This window comes from Miniopterus natalensis, chromosome 17, assembly GCF_054644295.1.
Source record: "Miniopterus natalensis isolate mMinNat1 chromosome 17, mMinNat1.hap1, whole genome shotgun sequence".
NCBI classification, from domain to species: Eukaryota; Metazoa; Chordata; class Mammalia; order Chiroptera; family Miniopteridae; genus Miniopterus; species Miniopterus natalensis.
The window spans coordinates 30,882,628-30,906,789 of NC_142097.1; the positions used below are offsets into that span (position 1 = coordinate 30,882,628).

The 24,162-nt window shown below is 42.6% G+C and overlaps 1 protein-coding gene across 1 annotated transcript in view; it reads left to right on the top strand.

Annotated features, from left to right (window-relative positions):
• Window positions 1-24,162, top strand: part of ANKFN1 (ankyrin repeat and fibronectin type III domain containing 1) — a 119,516-nt gene that overhangs the window by 93,242 nt on the left and 2,112 nt on the right. The window contains exons 15-16 of the mRNA XM_087825636.1: window positions 9,097-9,263; window positions 13,576-13,789. Coding sequence (XP_087681762.1) covers window positions 9,097-9,263; window positions 13,576-13,789 — 381 coding nt within the window. The remainder of the gene's footprint in view (window positions 1-9,096; window positions 9,264-13,575; window positions 13,790-24,162) is intronic.

Consider the following 24,162-nt stretch of genomic DNA (forward strand, 5'->3'; position numbering starts at 1 on the left):
TTCCTAATTTTTTCCAAGACCCCTGCTGCCCACTGAGAATGTGAATAGGGAGGCATTGTCTCTTCCTATGCTTCATCTTGTAACAGGCCAATAAGAGGCAATTAGCAAGAGTTTCGCCGGTTCAGATAAACTGTGGGATGTGTGGGAGGGTGAGTGACTAGGTGGGTGGAATGGAGGCAGACTCTCTCTGGATTGCTCTCCAGCCACCAGATTTAGAAGCAGACCAGGCAACTGCCAGTGCCTCATTCTGAGACTTGGGCAACTGAATCTGAATGTATCCTTTGAGGATAAATGGGGATTAAGCCTCTCCGTTTCCCTTGCTCCGAGTAGTTCAGATGCTCAGAAGCTGATGGACAGCAATTGTTATTTTCATGAGGAGGGAAAGTTATTAAGAGAAGCCTGAATATGACTTGCAGGCTGGGGCTAGAGTCCTGGGCCACTTGCTATATGGCAGTGACAATCGCTTCACCTTTCTTGTACCTTTTCTTGTCAAATGATTGGCCATGCCACTCCCAAGAGGCCTGGATGCGAATGTGACCATTTAATGAGTTCCCCACTCAAAGAACATTATCAGTCCATGATATAACTGTATTGCTGTTATGAAATACAGTTTGGATCAAGGTATTTCAATTCAAGTTACTACGTGTATACTCTGGAGCCTGATATGGAGATGCAGAGATTCATAAGACAAAGGCTCTGCCCTCACAGGGCTTTCAATACAGTGATGGGAATAAAATAAGAATACAAAGTATTAATGAACAAGGTAGACTGTGCCAAAATCATCAGCATTGAGTGATGTGAAAAGAAGAAAGGAATGCACATTTTCTCAAAGAAGATATCAGAAAGCTGCCAGGGGGGGGGGGGGGGGAGATATTTGAAGTGGGTGTTAAAGAATAGACAAGATGTTAATAAACAATGACAATAAGAAAAACTTTCTTGTCAGGTGGAGCAGAATGAGCAAAGAGAGGAGAGTACAAGAACTTAGAGAGAACCAGAAAAGGAACAAGTGGTCCAGTTTGGCAAGATCAGAGACACGAGATGCGAGGAAATCGTGAACATAAAGCTATATGGACAAGTGGTAGCCATATTGGGCAGTATCTTAAGAGTCAGGCTGAAGAATCTGTTTCAGATGATTGAAAGCAGGGTCGGGGGAATAGTTCAAAGGTTATTATAATGGCCCAGCGTTAGGGTAGAAACAAAATCCATACATACATATATACACACAGATGTAAAAAACACTGGGAATAATCAGCAAGATTGGGCAACTGTGTTTGAATGAGAAAAGGTGAAATCTAGAGACTTCTAGAGTATCCCCATAGTTTTCAGCCTCACAGATTATAAGATCATTGCTGCCATTATAGGAAGTATGGAAATCAGAGAAGAAAAAAGTGATGTTTTTAGCTCTGAATATCTCGAGTCTGCAGGCACTCGTTCAATATCTGAGTGGACATGTCCAGTTGGCAGTAGCAACACAGGAGAGGAAGTTAGTACTAAACACAGAAATGGACCAATGTCTATTGATAACCTCTGAAGCCATGAAAGTGAATGATTTCCCAGGGATAGATAATTCATAATTAACAGGGAAAAGAAAATACTTCATTAGAGAGCTAACTGGGAGTCCATTCTGTGGGGAATGGTCATTATTGTTCCATAGTTACAGGAAAAAATGCATGAAATTCATTTCCCCATGCCTCACTGAGAACAGGCAATGATTTGGTATTAGTCGTAATGGTATATGACTCCCAAGACCCAGGATGACCAAGCCCTGCAAGTTTCTCCTCTATTCTGCTTTCTGGGAGGCTTGTGCACTGTTGTTGGCAGCCACACTTTGTCTCACTGTTGTCACTCTATTCTACAATTTCCTCTCTCCACTAATTCATTCATTAATTCATCGATAAACACCTATTAAGTAACCTACTATGTACCAGGCACTATTCTAGGTACTGAAGAATCAGCAATGAGCAAACTCTTCACAGAGTTTACATTCTAGTGGTGTAGACAAATAGTAAACCGATCAACAAAAATAATACTGTAAATGTCAGGCAGTAGTGAGGGCTGCAGAGAGAAATAAATCAGGGTAAGGGGCTGGAGTAAGTGACAGGAGATGCAATTTCGTTGTACAGAATGACCCGGGAAAGCCTCTCTGCAGAAGATTACATTCAAGCAGAGATCTGAGATTTCCATACAATGGAAACAGCAAGTGCAATGGCCTTAAAGTAAGAGTGTGCTCGGCTAGGAGTTCATTGTAGTTGGAGTGGAGTGAGCAAAGGCGACAGAGATAGGAAATGAGATTAGATTCCATAGGGGCCAGATCATGCAGGGCCTCATAGACCATAAGAATTCTGGATTTTACTTTAAGTGTGTTGGGAATCTGATGGAGAATTGTGAGCAGCAGAGTAACATATTAAAAAGTTCTGCAAAACCCAGTAGTTCCCCCAACCACCACCACAAAAAAAAAATTAATAAATAAATTACAAAGCTTAACTCTGTTTAACCCAGCATTTTCCAAATTCACTTGACAATGACTGGGACCATTTTTGGCATGGCACCTATTAAAAACCTACAGAAAATATACTTTAGGATATGACACCCTAGAACAGTGCTTTTCAAACTTTCATGTGCACAAGATTCAGTTGGAGAGCTTGCTAATAAAATAGATTCCTGGAGCCCCACCCCAGAGATGTTGAGTCAGGAGGTCTGGGAAGGGACTGGATAATGTGCATTTCTAACAACCCCTTGGCTAACATAATGCTGCCAGTCCATGTGCCACACTTGAGGTGGTACTGCCTAGAACACAGAAAGAAAGACGTTTTAGGTCCTTACAGAACTGGGGATGTGGTTAGCGTAGTAACAGAATCCAACAGTGCTTATCTCTTTGACCTGCCTTACTCTTCTTAATGCTAAAAGCAATATACGACCATCAGATACTATTCTCCATAGATGAAAACCAGGCTGTAGGTCAAAGCCTAGGTCTCAATAGTTCCTAACTTTAGGCTGTTTTTTCCTGGAGTAAAATATACCTTCTCCCTCCCCGCGCCCGTCCTCCTTTCTTACCATGTCATTAATGATCTGGCTGATTAATGAAGACCATGTAAGCTTCCAGAAAAGACCATTGGTTGGCCTTGGTTCCATTGGCATAGACAACTCTACAGTCCTTTCTAGGGATCAGGTAGCAGGAAATCTGTGTACTATAGTGCAATACTTATTGTACATCAGCGCCACCAGCAACAATGTTTAAAATATTGCTGGGCCTTAGTAAGAATCTTATCCCCAGGTAATCAGAGCTTTCCAAGAGACAGATTATCACAGCCCACTAAGCATTAATAACATCTTCTCCAGGAACTTCTGAGAACCTGCTATACTGGGCCTAAACACCTCTAAGAAAAATGCTGAGCAATTGTTGGTTGTTTCTTCTAAGTAGGGGCTTCTTCCTTCCATAGATAGGTCCAGAGTAAAAGGTCAACATGTACACTGAGAAAGAGAAGGCTGTTGGAAATTCAGTAAGAGCTCAGAAAACTGTTAACAACTTGGGAGATTCCAATAAAGCTTGAAAAGGTGCAGATGATGGGCATATGTAAATTATAATAGAATAAAAGCGTGATACTCTATCTCATTCTGACTGGTGTAAGTCATCCCTGTCCCAATGGAAGCATTTGAGATTTGGCAGACTGACCATGTTCCTGCCAGTGGCCTGAGTGAATCATAAATAACTTGCTAACCAGCTATGGAAAAGTGCATCTGGGCCTAGTCCAGCACTAAATAGATCTAGCAAGGACAAAACAATAAAGAGCTGAGCCCTCTGTGTGCTGGAGTGAAGACTAGGCTGAAGCAGACTCATAAGGGGTTTCTTCACAGAGACACTTGTGGGGGAGAGGGACTGTCACATTGGAGGATGTTGTGAGATCTCTGTGAGCAGGGCTGAGCGGAGGCAAAGTGGTACAGTTCAGACCTCCTCCCCCTCCACAGCCCGAGGGTGGACACTCCCCCATCCTTTGGATAAAAGCAGGACCAAACTCCTCTGCAGTAATAAAGCATGTGCCTGGGGCTGACAAGGGTCACTATTTATACTGTTCCAGAAACAAAGGGAAAGGAGTATCGTGAGCCCTTAGAAACTCTGTCCAGGGACGTGGCCTCTTGAGAATTTGCCTGGCCTGCGCTGAGGAGGTTGCCCTGCCCTGACCCTGTGAGCTGTCAACATTGACAGCAGCCCTGAGATGAGGAAAGCTAATTTTTATTGATTCCCTTGGGTCTATGATTCATACTGATGGGACTAGCAAGATTTAAACACTGGGGAACTTTTTTAAGCTTGAAGCCTGGTATATATTTCATACTTCAGCGCTTGGCTACATCCTTCATTCAACAAACATTCGCTGAGTTTCCACTACACAAAGTACTATGCTGGGGCTGGATGCAAGGACACTAGTAGGACACAATCTGCCCAGCAGAAGCCTAGAGTCCAGTAGAGGGTACAGACAGCTATACCAACAGTCCCAATACAACGAACGCACTGTTGTTAAGAGCTAAGCTGTTGAATTTCAAAGGAAAGACACTGAATCCTTTCTTACGGAGATAATATTTAAGCTGGGCCTTGAAGGATAAACAAATATTCGGAAAAGGAAAGAAAAGGCAGAGCAGAAAAAGGAAATCTCTTTAAGGTGAAGGACCAGCATTCCCATGGAGAACTGAGAAAGTGGAGCCCAATTAAGTATATTGTTGGTAGCTCACTGGGACAGATGCTTGAGGCATCTGAAGTTGAGTGACAGGAGATGAAACTAAAAATTAAAAAGGTCACCAGGAGCTCCTTATACCACTCTAAAGAGGTCAGGCTTTATCTGACTGGCAATGGGGAGTCGTTAAGAGACTTAAGGAATAATATGGTTTTACTGGTTTTTCAGCAGTCCTATGGAGGACGGATTGCAAGAAAAAAACAATGAAAAATAAGCTGAGACTAGAAGCAATGAGATGGTTAAGAGGGTGGTCCAGGTGGGCAGTGATAAGAACCCAAACCAAGGCTGGGTGTCGAAAAGAGAGAAGAGGCAAGAGGAATTTTGGAGCTAAAATCAATAGGACCTTGTGATTGATTTAATGTGGTTGGAGAGCAAGATGGAGGAGCCAGAGAGTCTGAATAGGGTGCTAAGATGGATACTCTTGCCATCCACCAACACAGGAATTACAGGGGAGAAACAGGTTTAGGTTTAGGGGAGGGGAGACATGATGCATTTGGTTTGACAAATGATGAGTCCTGAGGTACCTGTGGGATATCCAGGCATGGAGCCTAATGGAATCCAGGCCACAGGATACCATTCCTGAATTTCAGCTGTCATCTCATTTACTACCAGAGATTGTTAGAGGGGCATCTTGTGCCCAAGTTCTGACATCTTGGTAAAGAATCATGGAACTAAAAGTGACCCCAGGAGGTAATCTTGCTGATTCCTTAGCCTCCAAACTAGGCTACATGACCCAGCCTGATTAGGACTTTACTGAGTTAGAGATCTTTAGAGACCATATGCTCATCTCAGTCTTGTTCTCACATTCTGACCACTCGAGGTCTCATTCTTTCTGGGGGGATGCGGGAGGGGTGTGAACAAACATTTATTTTGTAGCTGATACGTTGCATGTGCTGTGCTGGGCACTTGGTGTATATTACTTAGTCCTAGGTAGGCATTTTTATCCCTGACTTAGATATGAGAAAACAGAGGCTCCCAGAGGTTACATGGCCACTATCATGCAGGTAGTAAGTGGCAGGTCGATGATTCACACGCAGTTCTGATACCTAAGCCTGAGTACTTTCCACTCTACTATCCTCCAATCTGGCTTCAAGCATTGGAGCCAACTGTGCTTTAGTCTGTCACTATCTTACATCAAAAAAAGAAACACCACCACAGAAAATGAGTCTTAGTTTGTAAATTACTAACAAATTGGTCATGTGGTCCAGATAATGCATTATTGTACCCTTATACCATTTTGTCTGTAAAATGCATGTGATTCACATTAGAAGAGAATTAGAAGCTTCCAGCCTATCCTCCCCTCCTCAGAGATGGCCACTGAATGTATCATTGCTAAACCACAAAAGACTATGTTAAAGTAACATTTGTTAAAGTAACATTAAAGGCTCTGGATGAAAACCACTAGGGCAGGAAAGTGAAGCGCTGTAGCTGAGAGGTCCCCATGGGTCACTGTGGTGAGTGGCACGGGTGGTGTGGGCGCTGTGAGACCACCCACTGATCCAAGCCTACTGCCACAAGGAGACACAACAAGAGAAAGTTGTGGACACCCTGGTGTTCTAGAATTTAGATGATACTGATAGTGCTCAGAATTTCTTAAATTAAAAGAAATTCTTCAGTCCCCATCTTACAAGTCATATTTTAGAAAGAAAAGAGACCTTTTTTTTTTTTTTTTTTTTAAACAACTTGGTTTGGAAAGGCAAGCTTGTGAGATGCCTCACTCTCTTCACTCTCCAGCCAAGACAGGGCATCTGTCAAGTACTAAGAGGATATAATCCCTCCTTGAAAGGTATAAAGAGGCATTCAGGGAGCTACAAGAGTCAAGGGCAAACTACAAAGTAATGGTGACTCTGTCCTACAGACTGCCAGTAAGTACTGCAGGTCTGGCACACACCTTTCAAAACAGGAGCATCAGGAGCATGGTGAGAAAGAGCAGGGGAAAGAGGAGACTTCAGAGGAAGGGTCCGCTCTCTTCAAATCAGGGCGTGCTTTTTTGTTGTTGTGCATCCTGTCAATAACCATTCATTGAAGAGCTACAATGTTCCAGGTTTTGAGGAAATAAAAATTACTAGGAGGCATGGTTCTTGCCCTTAAGGAAATCAGTCTAATACCAAGGTAGTCAAGTAAATGCATAGTAACAATAAAGTGGGATAAGTGTCCCAAGACATTTGGAAACTAGTGCCTTAAGCACACAAAAGAGAGAGAAACTAGTTCTGCCTGGAGGGGAAGAGGTGTTAGTGAAGATTTCACCGAGAAGACATCTAAGGAGCAGATGAGGCTCACCTGGAGGTACTGGTAGAGCAGAGTATCTGAGGACAAGGAAAGGGCATGTTTAAAAGCATGTCAGTACAAAAGGACCTGTAGTAAGTCCAGCTTGACCAAAGCTTGGGGTCAATGTGAGTGGAAGCAGAGGATGGGGGGTGGCTGAGCGATGGAAGACAGTGACTGAAGATAGATCACAAGGGACTCACCATATGGCAGCAAGATGTTTCCATTCTACCCTGACGTCAAGAAGGAGCTTATGATCTTTAAGCTGGGAAAAGTAGATCATTTGGGAGGAGCTCCACAGTTTGTCACTTACTAAAAAGCTATATAAATAAATTATAAACATTCTTCTGTGTGGCAGGCAAGGGAGAAATACTGGAGTAGAGGAAGTCAGAAGGAAGAACCTGACACTAGAGAGAAAAGCCAAGCCCCAGAACCGAGACTGCCCAATAAGAGATACCTCCTTGAGCCCTGGCCGGCCAGGCTCAGCGGTTAGAGCACTGGCCCCCCACACAGAAGGGTCATGGGTTTGATTCCCAGTCAAAGGCATGTACCTGGATTGCAGGTTCAATCCCTGGCTGGGGCCAGGGCATGTGTGGGAGGCAACCAATCGATGTGTCTCTCTCACATCAATGTTTCTCTCTGCCCCCCTCCCTCCCTCCCTTCCACTCCCTCTAAAAAAAAATCAATGGGAAAAAATCCTTGGGTGAGGAGTAACAAAAAATAAAAATCTAAAAAATTTTTTAAAAATACCTCCTTGAAGTGGTGCACAGCTGGAGTAAAAGGGGCCACTGAAACCCTCACCTCCACAGGAGAAAGTACAAACAGAGCAGGTTACCCTCACACCCACCTGAGAGTCTCTCTAAGAGGAAGTCATGCAAGGAAGCAGCAGTGATGAGATGGGAACTGCAGGGCCACAGAAATTTCTCAACATGCAGAGAAGTAGGGCTTCCCCACTGTGGTGGACAGATGGCGAGATGTCCCATTTTAAGGACGCGTGGTTTTTAGCTTCCTTGCATGGCCAAGTCTAGGTAGGTCTCAGGAATCAACAGTGAAGGGGCCCAAGGGAAGTAATTAGATATTCTTCCTAAACTCCCTCACCAAAGAGCCAGAATAAAAACGTTTCCACATATTTGTTGCGTTATAACAGCCCCATTTCCAAAGCATGGAATGCACCAGTACAGGTCCAGTACACAGTGAGGTTCCTAAGGAGTGAATCTCCAAATTCAACAATGACCAGGAAGACACTGGTACTACCCTGGTCTGAATCGGGAGGCTGTTCTCATCCCGCTGGCATCTAAAGTCACAGTACGCAAGTGTGGTGGTCAGAGAAGTATGGAGAAGCTGACCGCCTCAGGCTGTCTGCCCCAGGCTGAGTCCCGCACTGCTGTCTCCCTCCTCCATGATGGAGATGAAGGTAGGGCTGCAGACCCCAGCCTCTGGCCCACTGCCTTTTGAGGGAGGAAGGTCAAGCCCGCTGAAGACAAAGTCACCTGTCAAGGCACCTGCTCTGTCATTCTTCCAAAAAAGCTGAGGAGCGGAGGAGGGAGGGGGATCAAAACCCATGATCCTAGGCCCTTAGGGAAGTCTCCAGCCAAGCAAGAGATACCCTGAGAAAAGCATTTCTTGTATCTTCTGGGACTTCTGGCCTTGGAAAAAAGCACACAAAGCACATGCTGGAAGTCAGACATGGAAATCAAAACTATGTTTCAAATTGTTCCTTGACTTCCTTTTTTCTTTAAAGTGATATGCAAACTCATTTTCCCAGTATATAAATAACTTATTTACATATATGACATGTACGTATATTTGTGTATATACCTTCAGCCCCAGCGTTAGGGGCTGAACACCATAAACTGCAGCTTGAGCCAACCCCACTTCCCCATACCTTTCCAGGACTTGGTAGACCTTAAAAGGGAATACTGTCTGACTGAAGCCAGACAACTGGCTCCTTAAGAGCACATTTATAATTTATTTATGGCTCAATATTTTCCACTGATAGGATTAATAAATCATGTTTTCATTCAACTTGTTTTCTCTGAGGTATGAATTTCTCTGTTTTGATACCAGAGCTTAACATGTTTTGTTCTGCTTGTCCATCTTCCAGTTCATTTCTGCAGCTACAGGGAGAAATTTATTGGTCTGTATTGCCGCCTCTCTGCCGTTGTCGAGCTGGATTCTCTGAATACCCAGCAGTCCCTGAGGGAAGCGATCTCAGACAGCGAGGTTGCAGCTGCCAAACAAAGACACCAGCAAGTTTTAGACTTCATTCAGGTAAGAGTTTGTTTCTTCTGAGGTGAAAGGAAGAGGCAGGGCAGAGGGAGTGAGAAACAGGCAGAAGAAGGAATGGCCATCTGGGCTGACCAAAAGACCACAGTGTTGCAAGTAGCCTGTTGATTTGGTTAAAGTCCAGAGCTCCGGAGATGTGAGTTTTTAAACAAAGGCTTAAGAAAATGCTACAGATGAATCACAGCGTTACAAAAAGCTGCATCAGCAGCTGTGGCGGGGAGCAGTGGTTTCCCCAGCGCAAGAAGTAGTGATCAGAATAGTATTCTTACCTGGTAGCCCACTGACAAATCCAACAGAAACACTGTATTAATTAACTCACACCGCAGAGAAAAAGAGAAGAAAATGATCCACTGGTTTATGTTAACCCCAATCGAGTTGGACCTACAATTCCTCGTGCTTTGAACTTCTTTCCAGCAGAGTTGACACTTGAATGTGCAGCTACAGAGGTTAGAAGAGTGGGTTCCCTGTCCACGGTCTTGTCTGGAAAGGCCTTACGGTGACCACCTCAGGGTCTTGTGGCAGGGGGACTGACTAGTCATCAAGAGAATGTCAACTGGTCTGACACTGCCTCTAAATCTCTTGTACAAATCTTATGATCTTTCTGCCAATTCACAAAATCAGTACAGTAGCAATAGCCCCATGATAAATAAGTATCACTATAATATACATTCGGTTCAATCTGATAAGTATTTGTTGAACACCCAGGTGTTGGGCACTATAAGGAAGATACAACATCGAATTAGGCATGGTCCCTGACCTTAAAGAGTTTAAAACTCATTAGGGGAGACAAGAAATGTATATAAATACAATTTGTAAAATGAGCTAGGTGCCAAAAGTAAAAAAAAAAACAAACAAAAAAAAAACAATAAAAAAGCTCTGTATCAACACAAAGAAGTAAAAATGAACTTACATTTGTGGTATAAGAGAAGTTTGCCATAGGGCGTGTAACTGATATCTGAGATCTGCGCTGGGCCTGGAGAGACAGGTTAAACTCTGGTGAGAAATAGACTGGGGGCGGGGGGAGGGGGGTTGAAAGACAAAGTATAAAGAGACAAGGCAGAAAGAGCAGGGAAAACTGTACTTGGGGAACAACGAGTAGTCAAGGTAGGGTGGGGCATCAACTGAGTGACTGGGAAAGTAAAAGTAGCGACTCGATCAGGTTACAAGGGCTTTATTGAAGGCAGGTAAGAAATCTGCACTTTATTCTGCAGAAAGGAGAGACCTGGTCTAAGTTTTGGAGGAAGGTAAATTATAGGTTCTCATAGCTGCTCAGGGTAGACGCAAATAGGGCAGGATCGTCCTCCCATGGGCATGGGCGTGGCCACACTGGCTGTTCGTAGTAAGCACCCATTCTCAAGGGCCACACTCACTATTTAATTTGCATATCATTCCTGGCTTTAAGGAGAAGACTAAATGCTGGGAAACCACATAAGAAGCTATTAGAACCATCCAGGCAAGAAGTAATGATGACCTAAGATGAGAAAATGCTATGAACCGGGCACATAAATTTCTCTAGCTCCTCATCTGTAAAGCAGGGGTGGTGATAACAGCCTAGCTCACAGTGCCACTGAGAATCCAACAAGATAATCACATAGAGCGCTCAGGACATGCCTGCACAGAAGTAAGTAATAAATCAGACATTCACTTGTTCAACTCATTCATTAATACGAAGGGAAGATGCTTTGAAACATGAATACGCAAGACATGGCGTTTATTAAGTACTCAGGAGAAGATGTCATATACGTGCAAAGTGGTGAGCAGGGAAGCCTGTTGTACTTCCCTCACCCTATAAATGAGATATCTCAGGTGGCCTCTCCCACTAAAGAAATAAACCTTTCAGGAAGTTACTTGCTCTCTCAACCTGAGAATGTAGCATTTGAAAATTCAAAACACCTCCATCATTTGTTTTATGTCCAGTAGAAGTGGAACACAGACAGGCGTGAGGGGTGGGAAGAGGAAGGATGAATGAAAGATGGGCTCATCTTTTGAACCCAATGTATGGGACAGTGGAGCACAGTCAGAACAATGACCACAGTCAACCAGCATACGTTTTTAGTCCGGAATCTTCTGATAAACCTTGGAGTATTGAACAATTCACTGGATCTCCATGGGCCTAAATTCCTCACGTATAAAATGAATGGACTGGACTAGAGAGATGACTTCTAGGGCCTGGTTGACGCTAACACTTCATGGCTCTTTAACAGCCATAAATATTTTTAGGAAAGCGCTTTTCTAACCAGGCCTCAGGTTCTGTTTCTGCTTCATTCCACGGAAGCCTCCCTGAATCCAGTCTGTCCATCCAGCAAGAAGGCTGTTTCTTGTCTGTCAGTCTCAGACCATCCAGGAGTCCTGGCCACACTCTTACTCCCTGGTGACTACCCTTGCTCCTCTCTTTTCCACCCAGCCCAGGGCTCCACTGCCTTTTTCTCCTCCCCTTTCACTAAGTGGGATGGATACAAGCAGGCCAGGCCAGGAATTCAAAGTTCTAGCCCTCTCTGGCCTCCCCAAGCAGGTAACTTGAGAGCCTCTCTAGGTACTCTCCTTCTACCGAGCCAGGTACACGAAGACTTGGATAAAAGCCAATTCCCAAAGGATTCAGAAAAAATCACTTCTGGGCCAGGATAAAACCAGACCACCTCTCTGAGCCTTTAGTGACATGCCTTGTTCCTTACGACACAGATGATGTCACTGGCTGAAGACAATGGGACATCACCCATCCCCTATCTACTTGGGGCTTCTCAGTCTCTCTCTCTCTCTCAAAATGAAAACCAGCTGTAGCCACTCACCCACTGGCATTCACAGCTCAGCCCACCACACACCATAACCTGCAGAGGCAACCGCCAGCCGCGAGAGCATTTGTATGATTCCAGATCTAAGACAGTGTTGAAGTTACTACACAAACCAAACATTGTAAAGAGCAAGGGAGTCTATGTAAATACAGCAAGGAAAAGAAGCCAAGGAGCACGGCCAGAAAGGGGGAGGGCTGGACCAGGGGAGGTGCAGAAAATCATAGATAAGGTACACAGGCTTTATAGACAGCGCACACAGCAGAAATGCCCAAGTGCAGAGACTTGGAGACCGGCGGAGTTTGAGCTGCTTAAGCCTAACGGGCAATTAGGCTATAATTTATATACTGTAATGCTTCAAATGCTCCTAAACTGTAATAGAAACACAGCTCATTAAATATAGCCAATCTATCATCCCCTCAAGCACCTTGTAACTATGCTCTGAGAAAACCAATCACCTTTACATTTTAATAAAAATATTATCTTGCCTGAGTACAGAGAAAGGGGTGTAATTCATGGGATGAAAACCAAAATTTTTAAAAGGTAGGGTGAGAAATGGATGCAGAACTTTTAACCAACAGACCTAGAGAGTTCTTGGTCTTTCTTTTCAAAAAATGTGTCAGCAAGTCTTTAGAAGCTGAATTTGGACCTTAAAATAAGGGGGATTATGTTGTCAGTTATTTAGATCAACAGTTTAAGGTAAAATGGGTGAAAATTGTACTTCTTTTAGAGCTACTTAGCTAAGTGTGTTAAACTCAGTCCACAGGTTTCTCTGGACCCCTGCTTTTAATTTTTCTTCATCACTGAGAAAAATTAAGAAATAAACATTGTTTCTACACTGAATCTTACTACCCAGCCTCAGCAATAAAGCTGAAACAATCTCATCCAAAGAAAACAAGTAGTTACTGTTAATAATTGTATTAGTTTCCTGTGGCTGCTGTAACAAATTCTCACAAACAGAGCTGCCTGAAACAAACAGAAATGCATTATCAAGTTCTTGAGGTCAGAAATCTGAAATCAAGGTGCTGCTAGGGCCACATTCCCTTTGGAGGCTTTCCAGAAGAATCTGCTCTCTCCTTCTTTCAGCTTCTTGACTTGTAGCCACACCACTTCAACCTCTGCTTCCTTGGCAGCCTCCTCTTCTGTCTGCAAATGTCTCTGTGCCTCACTCTCATAAGAATGTCTTTATGGGGACATTCATCATAGGCATTAGGGCCCACCCAGATAATCCACAATAAACTCCTCCTCTCAGAATCCTTAATCACACCTTTTGCCATGTAAGGTATTTTCCCTCTTTTATCATATAATGTCATATTCACAAATTCCAGGGGTTAGGACATGGGAGGCCACATTCAGCCCACCACAATAATTATGATTGTTATAGCAACAACTGAAAATCTTTTAACAATGTACAGTTTACAAAGTGGAAAATCTTGGACTCTCAGGGAAAAGTTAACTGCTCTTTAATGCTCATTTGATAACTTAATGTCTTTTACCACTTTATTTCAAAGCAAATAGATGAAGTTTGGCGTGAAATGAGATGGATCATGGATGCTCTACAGTATGCAAGATACAAACAATCAATTTCTGGCTTATTCATCACTAAGCTGATAGACCCCTCAGATGAGCAGACCCTAAAGAAGATCAGCTCTACATCCTCACATATAGACTGTCTTCCATCACCATCCCCGTCCCCGGAGATGCACAGGAGAAAGGCAGTGAGTGGTAAGCAACGAGATCTCAAGTTATGTATTTCAGTCACCAGACTCTCGGTCCTATCCCCACTGATGACGTTCTTCAGTGCTGAGGCACTGGTCCCATCAAGCAGCAGGAAGCACTACTCAGTGGTAAGAGTCTAAAAACATAGAGGGCACAACATTGGAGCAGTGGAGGGGTAGGAAACTAAGGCAGTAAGCTGAGATCAACTCCATTTAGGAGTAGGAAAGATTCAGTCCAAGCTTCTGAGATACAGAAGGACAGAGAGCAGGGAAGAGGACTCAGAAGAGCAGAGTGGAGAGGGCTTCAGTGCCACGTGCAGGCCAGGTTAGCTAAGCGAATCTGACTGAAACCAAGTAAGGAAGGAGAACAGGCCCAGCCTCTAGGAAATAGGGGCTGACAGGAGCAAGGAAGGAAGTAGGTCCCACCTGATCAACAGTTCAGGGCAAGCTTCCCTCCCAAATGGCACCAGTGCCCTGGGGTGAGAGGTGGAAAAGAAAGAAACCTTGGATAAACTAGAATCTGGAGCCTAAGACCAAATAAGTAGGTTGGCATCATTGTGGACACAGCTAGCAGGAGACACCTTACAGACAAGCTGGACGAGATATCCAGCCAATCACCTCCGCTCTTGGGAATCAAGTTTCAATTCACATGGCAAGTGCTAACCACAAATTTCCACAAAACACCTTTATGCTTATAAACAGAAAGCATACTAGTCAAAGGCAACATAATGTTCTTGCCCAGGACATGTTAAGACTAGTGCCATATGTTTAGTCAATTAAAATAATGGCATTCAAAGCATCCTTCCTAATTCTGTAGTTCAGTGATTTTCAATCAGTGTGCCACAAAAATTCCTAAAACATGCAATACTTGACTATTACTGGGTGAAAATCGCTGCCATAGCTGATAAATTACAATTTTGTAAGCTTTACAATAAAAATTGGTATTTTTAATAAACAGTACTGAAATGTGGGCTTGTCCCATAGGGGGCAGCATGGTGTAGCAGAAAGAGCTTCGGGCTTAGAAATCAGAGACCTGGATTCAAATCCCAGCTTTATTTTACTAGCTAAAGGAGCTCAAACAAATTACTACATGAGTCTCAGTTTCCGCATATGTAAAATGAGAGAAATATACACCTTGAAAAGTTACTTGTGAATAGGATAGTCTATGTGAGAGATGCATGGCATATTATAGACAATTGATTGTAGGTATCATATTTAATGTTATTAGTCTTCTTACAGAAAACAGTGGGGATATGACTTTTCCGTAAGTGAGTTTGCATATCCTCCTATTTTTAAAAAACCTCAATGTCTGAAAATCAACACTGCGCCAGTGGAAGAATCTGAGAGACAGCTAATTTACATTACCAAAGGATTCTACTATTTACCAAATAATTCAACAAAAGAATTCTTTAAGTAGAGTCTCTCAAGTGTATTTTTATAGATTCTTACTGGGCTAAAACACTGTCCCTGGCAGAAGTTAGTCTAATGCGTTAACAAAAATTTCCTGCCCAGCCGGGAGAGGCTCAGCGGTTGAGCACTGACCTAGGATCCAGGCGATCTCGTTCGATTCCAGGTCAGGGCACATGCCGGGGTTGCGGGCTCGATACCCGGGGGGGGGGGTGGGTGCAAGAGGCAGCAAATCAATGACAACTCTCTCATCATTGATGTTTCTATCTCTCTCTCCCCCTCTCCCTTCCTCTCTCTGAAATCAATAAATTTTTTTTTAATTCCTGATAATTGCATATGTATCCCAATAAGGATGTATATAGGGTGCTATCCAGTATGTTGGAGGTGTTAAACTCATGAGATCAAAAAGAGCTTCCCGGAGGAGATGACAGAGTCAAGTACTGAAGGATCAGCAAAGTTGAACTGAAAAAGAGAAATGAGGGGAGCATCATAGGCAGAGGGAGCAGAATGTGCAACTATGTTGTAGTTCAGGGAAACCCAAGCAGTCTGGCTGAACTCAGGATCCAAGTGCACTGGTCTTTTTTTCTTTTTTTTTCACTTAAAAAATATATATTTTTTGGTTACCCACCATGTTCCAGGTACTCTCTGAGGTAAGAGGGATATAGTAATAAACAAAGCAAAGTCTCTGTTCTAAACACAGTGACAAACAATGAAAACATAAACAAATTTCAGATAGCGAAAATTCCCATGTACAATATAAAACAGCAATCCGGGCGGGCAGGCCAGCATGGAATTCCCTGGGATGATCAGCAGAGACCTGGCTGTGAAGGCTGCATTCGAACCTACCACAGAACAAAGAGCCAGTAGGGCAAAGATCCAGAGTTGGAATATTCTAGGCAACCAGATAACAAAAGGCTCTGAGATGAGTGAGGGACGGAAAGAAGGCCGAAGTCATTGGGACAGCGTGAACCAAGGGGTAGAGGTGAGAGAGAAGGGAGAAAGGCAAGGGACAAACCAGGGAGGGCCATGAGAAAAGATTTGGATTTTATTCTACTCATCATGAAAAGCTGTTGGAAACTTTTAAGCAAGGATTGATGTAATCTGAATTACTCTTTCAAGCCAAATCTGGCTGTTATACATACAGGAGAACAGTACTGGAAGCAAGGAGGTCAATAAGGAAGCCATTAACAGAGGAGATACCAAGTTTTCTGGCCTGTCTCAGGATATGATGATGCCATTTTTAAAAAAAAAAAGAAAGTGAGACAAGGAAAAGCAAGCTTGGGTCGCTGGGCACGTTGAATTTGAGTTAGTTTTGGGACATTCCACATAAAAAGAAACATTCAGGAGAAAACAGAATGTAGGGGGTCTGGAGCTCAGGAAGGAGAACTGGACTAATGAAGACTTAAGAATTACTGACATGTGGCTCTCTAGTGGGTTTGGCTCAGTGGTTAGAGTATCGGCCTGTGGACTGAACAGGTCCCAGGTTCAATTCCGGCCAAGGGCACATACCTCGGTTGCAGGCTTGATCCCCGGCCCCAGTCTGGGTGGATACAAGAGGCAACCAATAGATGTGTCTCTCCCACATCAGTTTCTCTCTCTCTTTCCCCCCCCTTCCACTCTCTCTGAAAAAGCAATGGGAAAGTATCCTCGGGTGAAGATTAAAAAAAAAAGAATTGTTGACATATAAATAATGTAGCTACAATAATGCTTGGGACTCACTAGAGAGAGTAGGTATCGTAAGAAGAGGAGACTATGGAAGGAGCAGCAAGACATCTCAGACTAAAAAGGAACCACCAGAGAAAGAAGATTTAAAAAAACAGAGAGAGCAGTGTCACAGAAATTAAAGCATGTCAAATGATGGTCAGAGGTTAAATAAAACTGAGAAGCTTCTATTGTTTTGTTTTGTTCTGAATAAGGAAGTCATCAGTAATCTTGATGATAGCAGGGAAGGAGCTGGAAACTAAACCAAAGTAGATCGGGGAGCAAGTGGGAGTAAGGAAGTGGAACCCACAGGGTACACTCTTTTTTCAAAATCTTGGCTGTGAAAGAGAAGAGGGAGGGAGGGCAGTAGCTAGGGAGGTATAGTGTTGAAAGGGCATTTTTAAAGGCAAGCTAGATCTGCCCTCTGCCATTCCACAACTCACATAATTCTACAAATCACTCAATTCTACTTCCACCTTCACAGCCTTTGTGTGTCCTGTCTGCTCACAATTTCCCAATCTTTCTTTTCTTGGCCGCAGGATCCTAAGTGGTTCCCCCTGGCTGTATGAGGGTGGCCTCTCCTATGCCACAGGAGTGCCAAACTCTCGTTGGCCAGATGATGGGTTACACACTCCCTGCTGGGAGGATCTGGCCAATTACATTCAGATTTTATTATTGACTTAAAATGTGAGCGATGATCATTCTGTTTCTTAAAATATAACCCTCTCTTGGGCCCATTTGTTCCTCTGAAGCCAAGATTCCACAGGCTGTGAAACACAAAGACGTGGAGGGCAGCAAATGAAAAATGGAACCGAGTGACAGGGAAACTGTTGAGAGCTGTGTGAAACATTGAGTGTCCTATCCCCTCACAAAAACAAAAGCATTTCAGAGCATGAAATCTGCATACTCTGTCATCTCCACTAGTGCAATGAGTTTTCATCATTTGAAAACCATTTATGAAAAAGAAAAAAAATCCAGTTTAGAGGAACATCCCCGAGTGGCTCACAGGAAGAAGTTTGCAACATAATTTCATTGTGTGTGGGTAGGGTTCACCTAACTTCTGAGGACCTGCTAGAATTGCAGAGCCTATCACAAGCCTAGCCTCTGCTGCTAGCCCAAGACTCTGTTTTAAGGCTGTTTTGGATTTGTTTGTGTGTAACTGGGGTGGGGGGTGGGGGGGAGTGAAATGCTTTTACTTCCCATTTCTATGTGGTTTTCAAACATGAAGTAGAACTCCTCTGAGTCCATTAAAATTAAGCATCTCCCAAGGACCCAAGGGGGGAAGCTGGCTCCTAGAAAAGGCAGCTCAAGGCAGGGGGTGGAATGATTTCGTCCCTCACATGGGTATTTTCTCCCCCATTCCTTTTCTGTGGGTGTAGTGGTCACAGGCAGTGGTAATTCCCCCCCCCCCCATACTATTTCTCCTAGTGACGCATGGGTGAGGCAACAGGGGGAGGGGGGATTTGTTTCCTTCAGATGCATTTGAGGATTATCCTGAGCATCCAAATGTAAATCTTCCTGGTAGTCTTTTCCCAGATGACGTTAAGGACGCTATGGCATAAACTAAACAGCTTGAAAAAAATCGACATCTGAAGATGCTATTTCTCTTGGGAAATTAGAAGGTGAACAAACCCCTGAGGTTCTACCCAAGGCCTGAGAGATTTATTAAAATTCTTTATGTATAAATTATTTAAATTCTACTTACATGCAGTGAAAATAGATTCACTGAAGCACAAAAAGAAATACAAATTCAGACAAAAATGCATTAAAAATGTAAAGATGTATTTTTAGAACGAATCCTGCTTATTATTCCTTTCTTTTTGTCTTGCCATGTCCCCTGCTTTGAAGAGAAAAGCAATAGCTTTTAAATCAATTACTCTTTCCTGAAATGTCATCTCTCCATAACGCCCTCATAATCCACATCAACCCTACCCTGCTGTTGTTGGCCTGATCCACTGAGCCCAGGAGTTGCAACACCCATTACAATGGCAAGAAAGCCAAGCTTCCTAAGCCAGCACTAATACTATGGGCAGAACCTTCATCAAACAGCTCCTGGGTCAACCAGAGGGAAACCAAGGTTCTACCAGTGCTAGCCTGCCCAGTGGGCCCTCTAAGGGAAATTGAGGAGCACAACCAGGTTTATTAAAATAACTACTGGGCAAGGTGCCTCTGATGCTTAATGGAGCATATGGCTGGATCAGGGGATGGAAGCTGCATTCTTTTCCAGAAAGGGAGGGAGTGGCAGTGGCCTAAGTCCCTGGAAACTCTCCTCAGTGCCCTGGCTGGCATGATGGAGATTTTCCCAGCTTGTTCTGGGAGGGGTATCCCACTCTAAGCAATAGGTTCCACTAAGTCTCATAATAAACAATACAACCACCATGGAAGTCAAATATTTAGATTCCCACTAGAGCAGTGTTTCCCAAGTGTGGGTCCATGAACCTGTAAATAATATTTACCACTCCATACCCAAGCCCTTTTTCATCTCCATTCTGGGTTACTACAGTTATAACTTGCTCTTCTCTTGATTTAACGCCCATCTCCCTTACTCCTCGGAGCTCCAGTAGGAAGTTACACCACTTACTAAGTCACTGCTAAATCTAGGGTGAGAAATAAGAGTCCCAGACTAAATGATCACCAACACAAAACATCATACAAGAGATTGCTGTTCTCCTTCATTAACAGCATTCTCACAGCAAAACCTTGAAGCTTATATGATTGCTGATTTGTAATTTAATGAGCCACCTCTTGAGTTGTTTTCTAGTTAATCTCTATTTAAGGACGGAAAGGATCTCAATAATACTGACACCTTCTGTTTGTAAGGCACTGAAAGCCTTTTTAACCAACTAATTTAATCCTCATAGCACCTATGGAAGGTAGGCAATATAATTACCTCCCCGCTAGAGATGAAGGTTCAGAGGGGCTAAGTGGTTTGCTCTAGATTGACACAGCAAGGAGTAGGACAGGACCTCAGCCCAGGTTTGTCTAATTTTAAGAGAATTGTTCTTTCTGCTATAACTGGGCTGACTCACCAAGTCAAATATAAAGCAAAATGATTTGGGTGACTGCTTTCAGGAATGTCTATGGCAAATTAAGTAAATTAGGCCTTCTTTTTTTTTTTGAAAAAGCAGTCTTTTCAGGCTGCTTTCAGTACTGTTTTTTAAGAGGCAGTCAAATTTTACCACCTTTTATGTTCCCAGATTTCAATATTTGTTTCTATTTCAATTCAACTCAACGTATTTTACTGAGAGCTTTGTATGTACCAGATCCAGCACAAGAGGCTGATAACACAATGACAACTCAGTCACAGTCTACTTAGGAGGGCCTCACAGCCTGCTCACATGTCCTAGTTCAGATTGCATGATCTGGGAAATACAGAAGATGAGAAACGTCCCTTTGCTTGCCTCCTTCTTTAGTCTATTCCTTCATTGACTGACTTCAACACTTGCTAAGCAGAGATGAGTAAGACAATAATGCATGCTCTCTAGAGTTCACAACTCAGAAGTCGATAAACATGCAAATGAGTAATTTATAAAAAAGCTTGATAAATGCAGTAACAGAGATATAAATAAAATGCTATAAAAGCCAAACGAACTGAGCAACTAACCCCCCTGGGGAAATCAACACAAGCTCTTCCTGAGAGACTGAGTCTTAAAATATGATGATCTATTAAAATATTAGAATGTCAGCCCTTTAAAGCACACCTTCATATACCCCTTAGTCACCTGCAAACAATAAATGGTCACTATTTGTATGCTGAGAGGTCAAAGTGCAAACTGCTCTTTCAGAGTGCTTGACCTGAGTATGGGCTGGAAATAGGAAAAAGGTGTCACAAACCCCTCAGCAGTTGCTTCTAGTTACATTTTTCTTATCAGACTCCTAATGGGTTGAATGGTGGCCCCCAAAAAGCTATGTTCCTGTCCTTACCCTTCGAACCTGTGAATGTGACCTTAATTGGAAAAAGGGTCTTTGAAGGTGTAATCAAGGATCTTGGGATGAGATCACCCTGGATTATCCAGGTGGACTCTAAATCCAATGACATGGGTCCTTATAAGAAAAAGAGTCCATATGAAGACAAGCAGAGACTGGAGTGATGCAGCGACAAGGAATGCCACCAGAAGCTGGAAGAGGCAAGAAAGTTCTTCCCCTGCCCCGGCCTCCAAAATTCAGCCCTGCTGACACCTCGATTTCAGCCTCTGGCTTCAAGAGCTGTGAGAGAATCAATTCCTCTTGTTTTAAGCCACCCCTTGGGTGATAATTTGTTACAGCAGCCACAGGAAACTAATACAAGACCTAATATGATTCTCTAGCAGCAGCAATGTCAAGAAGCCCTTACTAAGAACTTAATTAATATAACTTTGCGTGGGTACTAAACAAAGTAGGCTAGATGAGCCATGTCCCAGCCCTCAAGAGGCTTCCAGGGAGCTATGCAAAGGCTAAAGTGAATGGCAGTATAGCAGCTCTTTGGAGTGAGACAAATCTGCATGTGGGTTCCTATTCTGCCATTTAGTCTACTACATGAATTGGAAAGTTTAATAAGCCTAAGCCTCAGTACTTTTTTTTTTTTTTTTAATGTTTTTACTGATTTCAGAGAGAGGAAGGGAAAGGACGGGAGAGAGAGAAACATCAATGATGAGAGAGAGTCACAATCATCAATTGGCTGCCTCCTGCATGCCCCAAACTAGGGATCGAGCCCGCAACCCGGGTGCATGCCCTGACCAGGAGGAATTGAACAGCAATCTCATGGTTCATGGGTCGACGCACAACCACTAAACCACACCAGCCCAGTAACCTCAGTATTCTTATCTGCAAAATGGGAATAGTTGTAAGCATTATATAAGATAAAGCACCTAAAGCACTTAGCATAATGACTAGTCCACAGATCTTATTATTACTAAAGTCAACTATCAGTTCTTTGCCTGGATATTATTTCCAGCCCAATTTCAAATCTTCAGTTAACCTCTCTTCCTCATCACCCCATAGCACCTATTGCTGGCATCATCAAAAACAACCAACAGTTCTGAGACCCTGTTACTTGAAGTGACCTTTTTTCTCACTAAAAATTGGGGAAAGTAGTGTCTAAAACTTGTTTTAAGAATATCTAAGTCATTCAGCCCAAGTCTTTATGAAGTTCTCTACTTTTAGGTTGAACATCTTTTTATATGTCTTCTTTCCTAACCATGTGACCTTCCATTATTTTCACTAGAGACCAGTGCCAGCACTGGTGCTCACAAGATCACCCATCCTTGTTACATCCATCAACCTACCCCTCTCACATCTCCAACAGTTCCCTTTCAAATGGTTCCGTCTCTAACCACAAACATCTTCCCTCAACCTCCCAATTCCCTCCCAGACCAGGCTCCCATTCCATCCCCTCAAATTCAACTTGTCCCATATTAAATTTACCATCTCTTCCACTGCCCAAACATGCTGCAATTTAACTCCTCCAGTTTAATATTACTCCATCTTTCACTCACTGAGGCTTGAAACCTACCAGTCACTTCAGGGCTTGTGCACTTGCTTCTCCAAGTTGTCTGGAACACTGTTACCTAAAACTTTCCCATAGCTAGTTCCTTCTAATCACTGAGATCTCAACTCAACTTTCTACAGATTCCTCCCCTGGCTACCTTATCAATAGAACCTTCCTCCCAAGTCTCTTTACCTGAAATCCAGTTTCATTTTCTTCAGAGAACTTCGCACTATCTAAAATTAATCTTACATACTTTCTGACTTATTTGTTGTCTAATCCACTCTCTATGAGCTGCTTGAAAGCAGAGACCATGTCTGTTTAGCACAAAATAGGTGATCAGTACACATCTTTGAATGAATGACTTACCTGGAGTTCTATTTTCCTCCACATAACCTCTGCTCTTCCTCAGCCCCACAGCCTGAAAACGATAAATGTTTAAAGGAAACATAGCTTGAACCACAGCCTCCTTGCTGGCCTCCCTGCTGTCTGTTCATCTTACATCCTACCTGCTACATAATTACCCTAAATCACAACTTTCACCTTGTCAGTTACTTCCTCAAAATTCTTCAAAAACTTCCACTGGCTACAAAATTAAGAGGTGGGGGGAATACTTCACACCCTGACCCTGAAATAAACAAACAAGAAAAAAAAAAGTCTTACATCTGGATCTACTCACTAAAACAGAAGAAACCCTAATCCTATTTGTGTAAATTACTGAATCCCTAACAAAACAAAAATTTTCCCTAAAGTTTGCCATATTCTTACAATAATCATGTCTGACTTTCTACCATGAACAGACTGACTATAACGCTGTAACCCTGTGGGTTTTTACTTTTTAAAGAGCTGTTGTATTTTTAAATCAGCAAGCCAGTCCTGAATTTGGACTCCCTTGTAGAACTTTGCAAGTAAACTATCTTTCTTTTCTTATTTTTCTTTTCTTAATGCTTCTGTGCCTCTAAGTCTTCCTTTCACAGCAGTCTCAGCCACAAGGTTATTCCCAGTTTTTCACTGTTATAAATCACACTGCAGAACATAACTTATAAATGCTTCCATGTACACACAGTGACAATTTCTCAAACACAGATATCTAAAACAGGACTTGCTGGGACAAACGATACATATAATTTTATTCTACCTAATTTCTATCCAAAGGGCTGTACCACTTTATATTCCCACCATCATTATATGAGCGCCCCTGATTTCCCACACATCACCAACACATGAGATTATCACTCTTTTTATTTTTAGCAAATCTGATGGGGGGAAAAATGCCTCATTGTTGTTTCAGGTTGCATTTTCCTAATTACTATCTAGCTAGTAATTATAGTCTATCTAAGTTGAACATCTTTTATTGGTCATTTGTATTAATTATTCTTGGAAGTGCTGGTTATTTCTTGTGCATTCAGACTGTCTTCTTAGTGATTTATAGGAATTTTTATATATTCTGGATATTAATCTTTTGTCAAGCATATTATTACTATTTTCTTCCAATCTATCACTCATCTTTTTGTTTATGGTATCAATTGTCTTACAAAGTATTAAGCTTTGATATAATCATATTTACCAATCACTTCTTTTCTGACTTCTGGGGTTTTGTCTTGCTTAGAAAGACCACCCCATCCCAAAATTACATATTATCTTCTAATACTTATAGGGTTTGGTTGTTATATATGAACTACATGGAATTTACTTTTATATATGGTATGAGGTAGGACTTTCTCTAATTATATTTGCTAAAGGGATAACCTATTTTCCCAACACTATATACTCATTAATCTATTCATTGCCCTAATTTCAAATGTTAC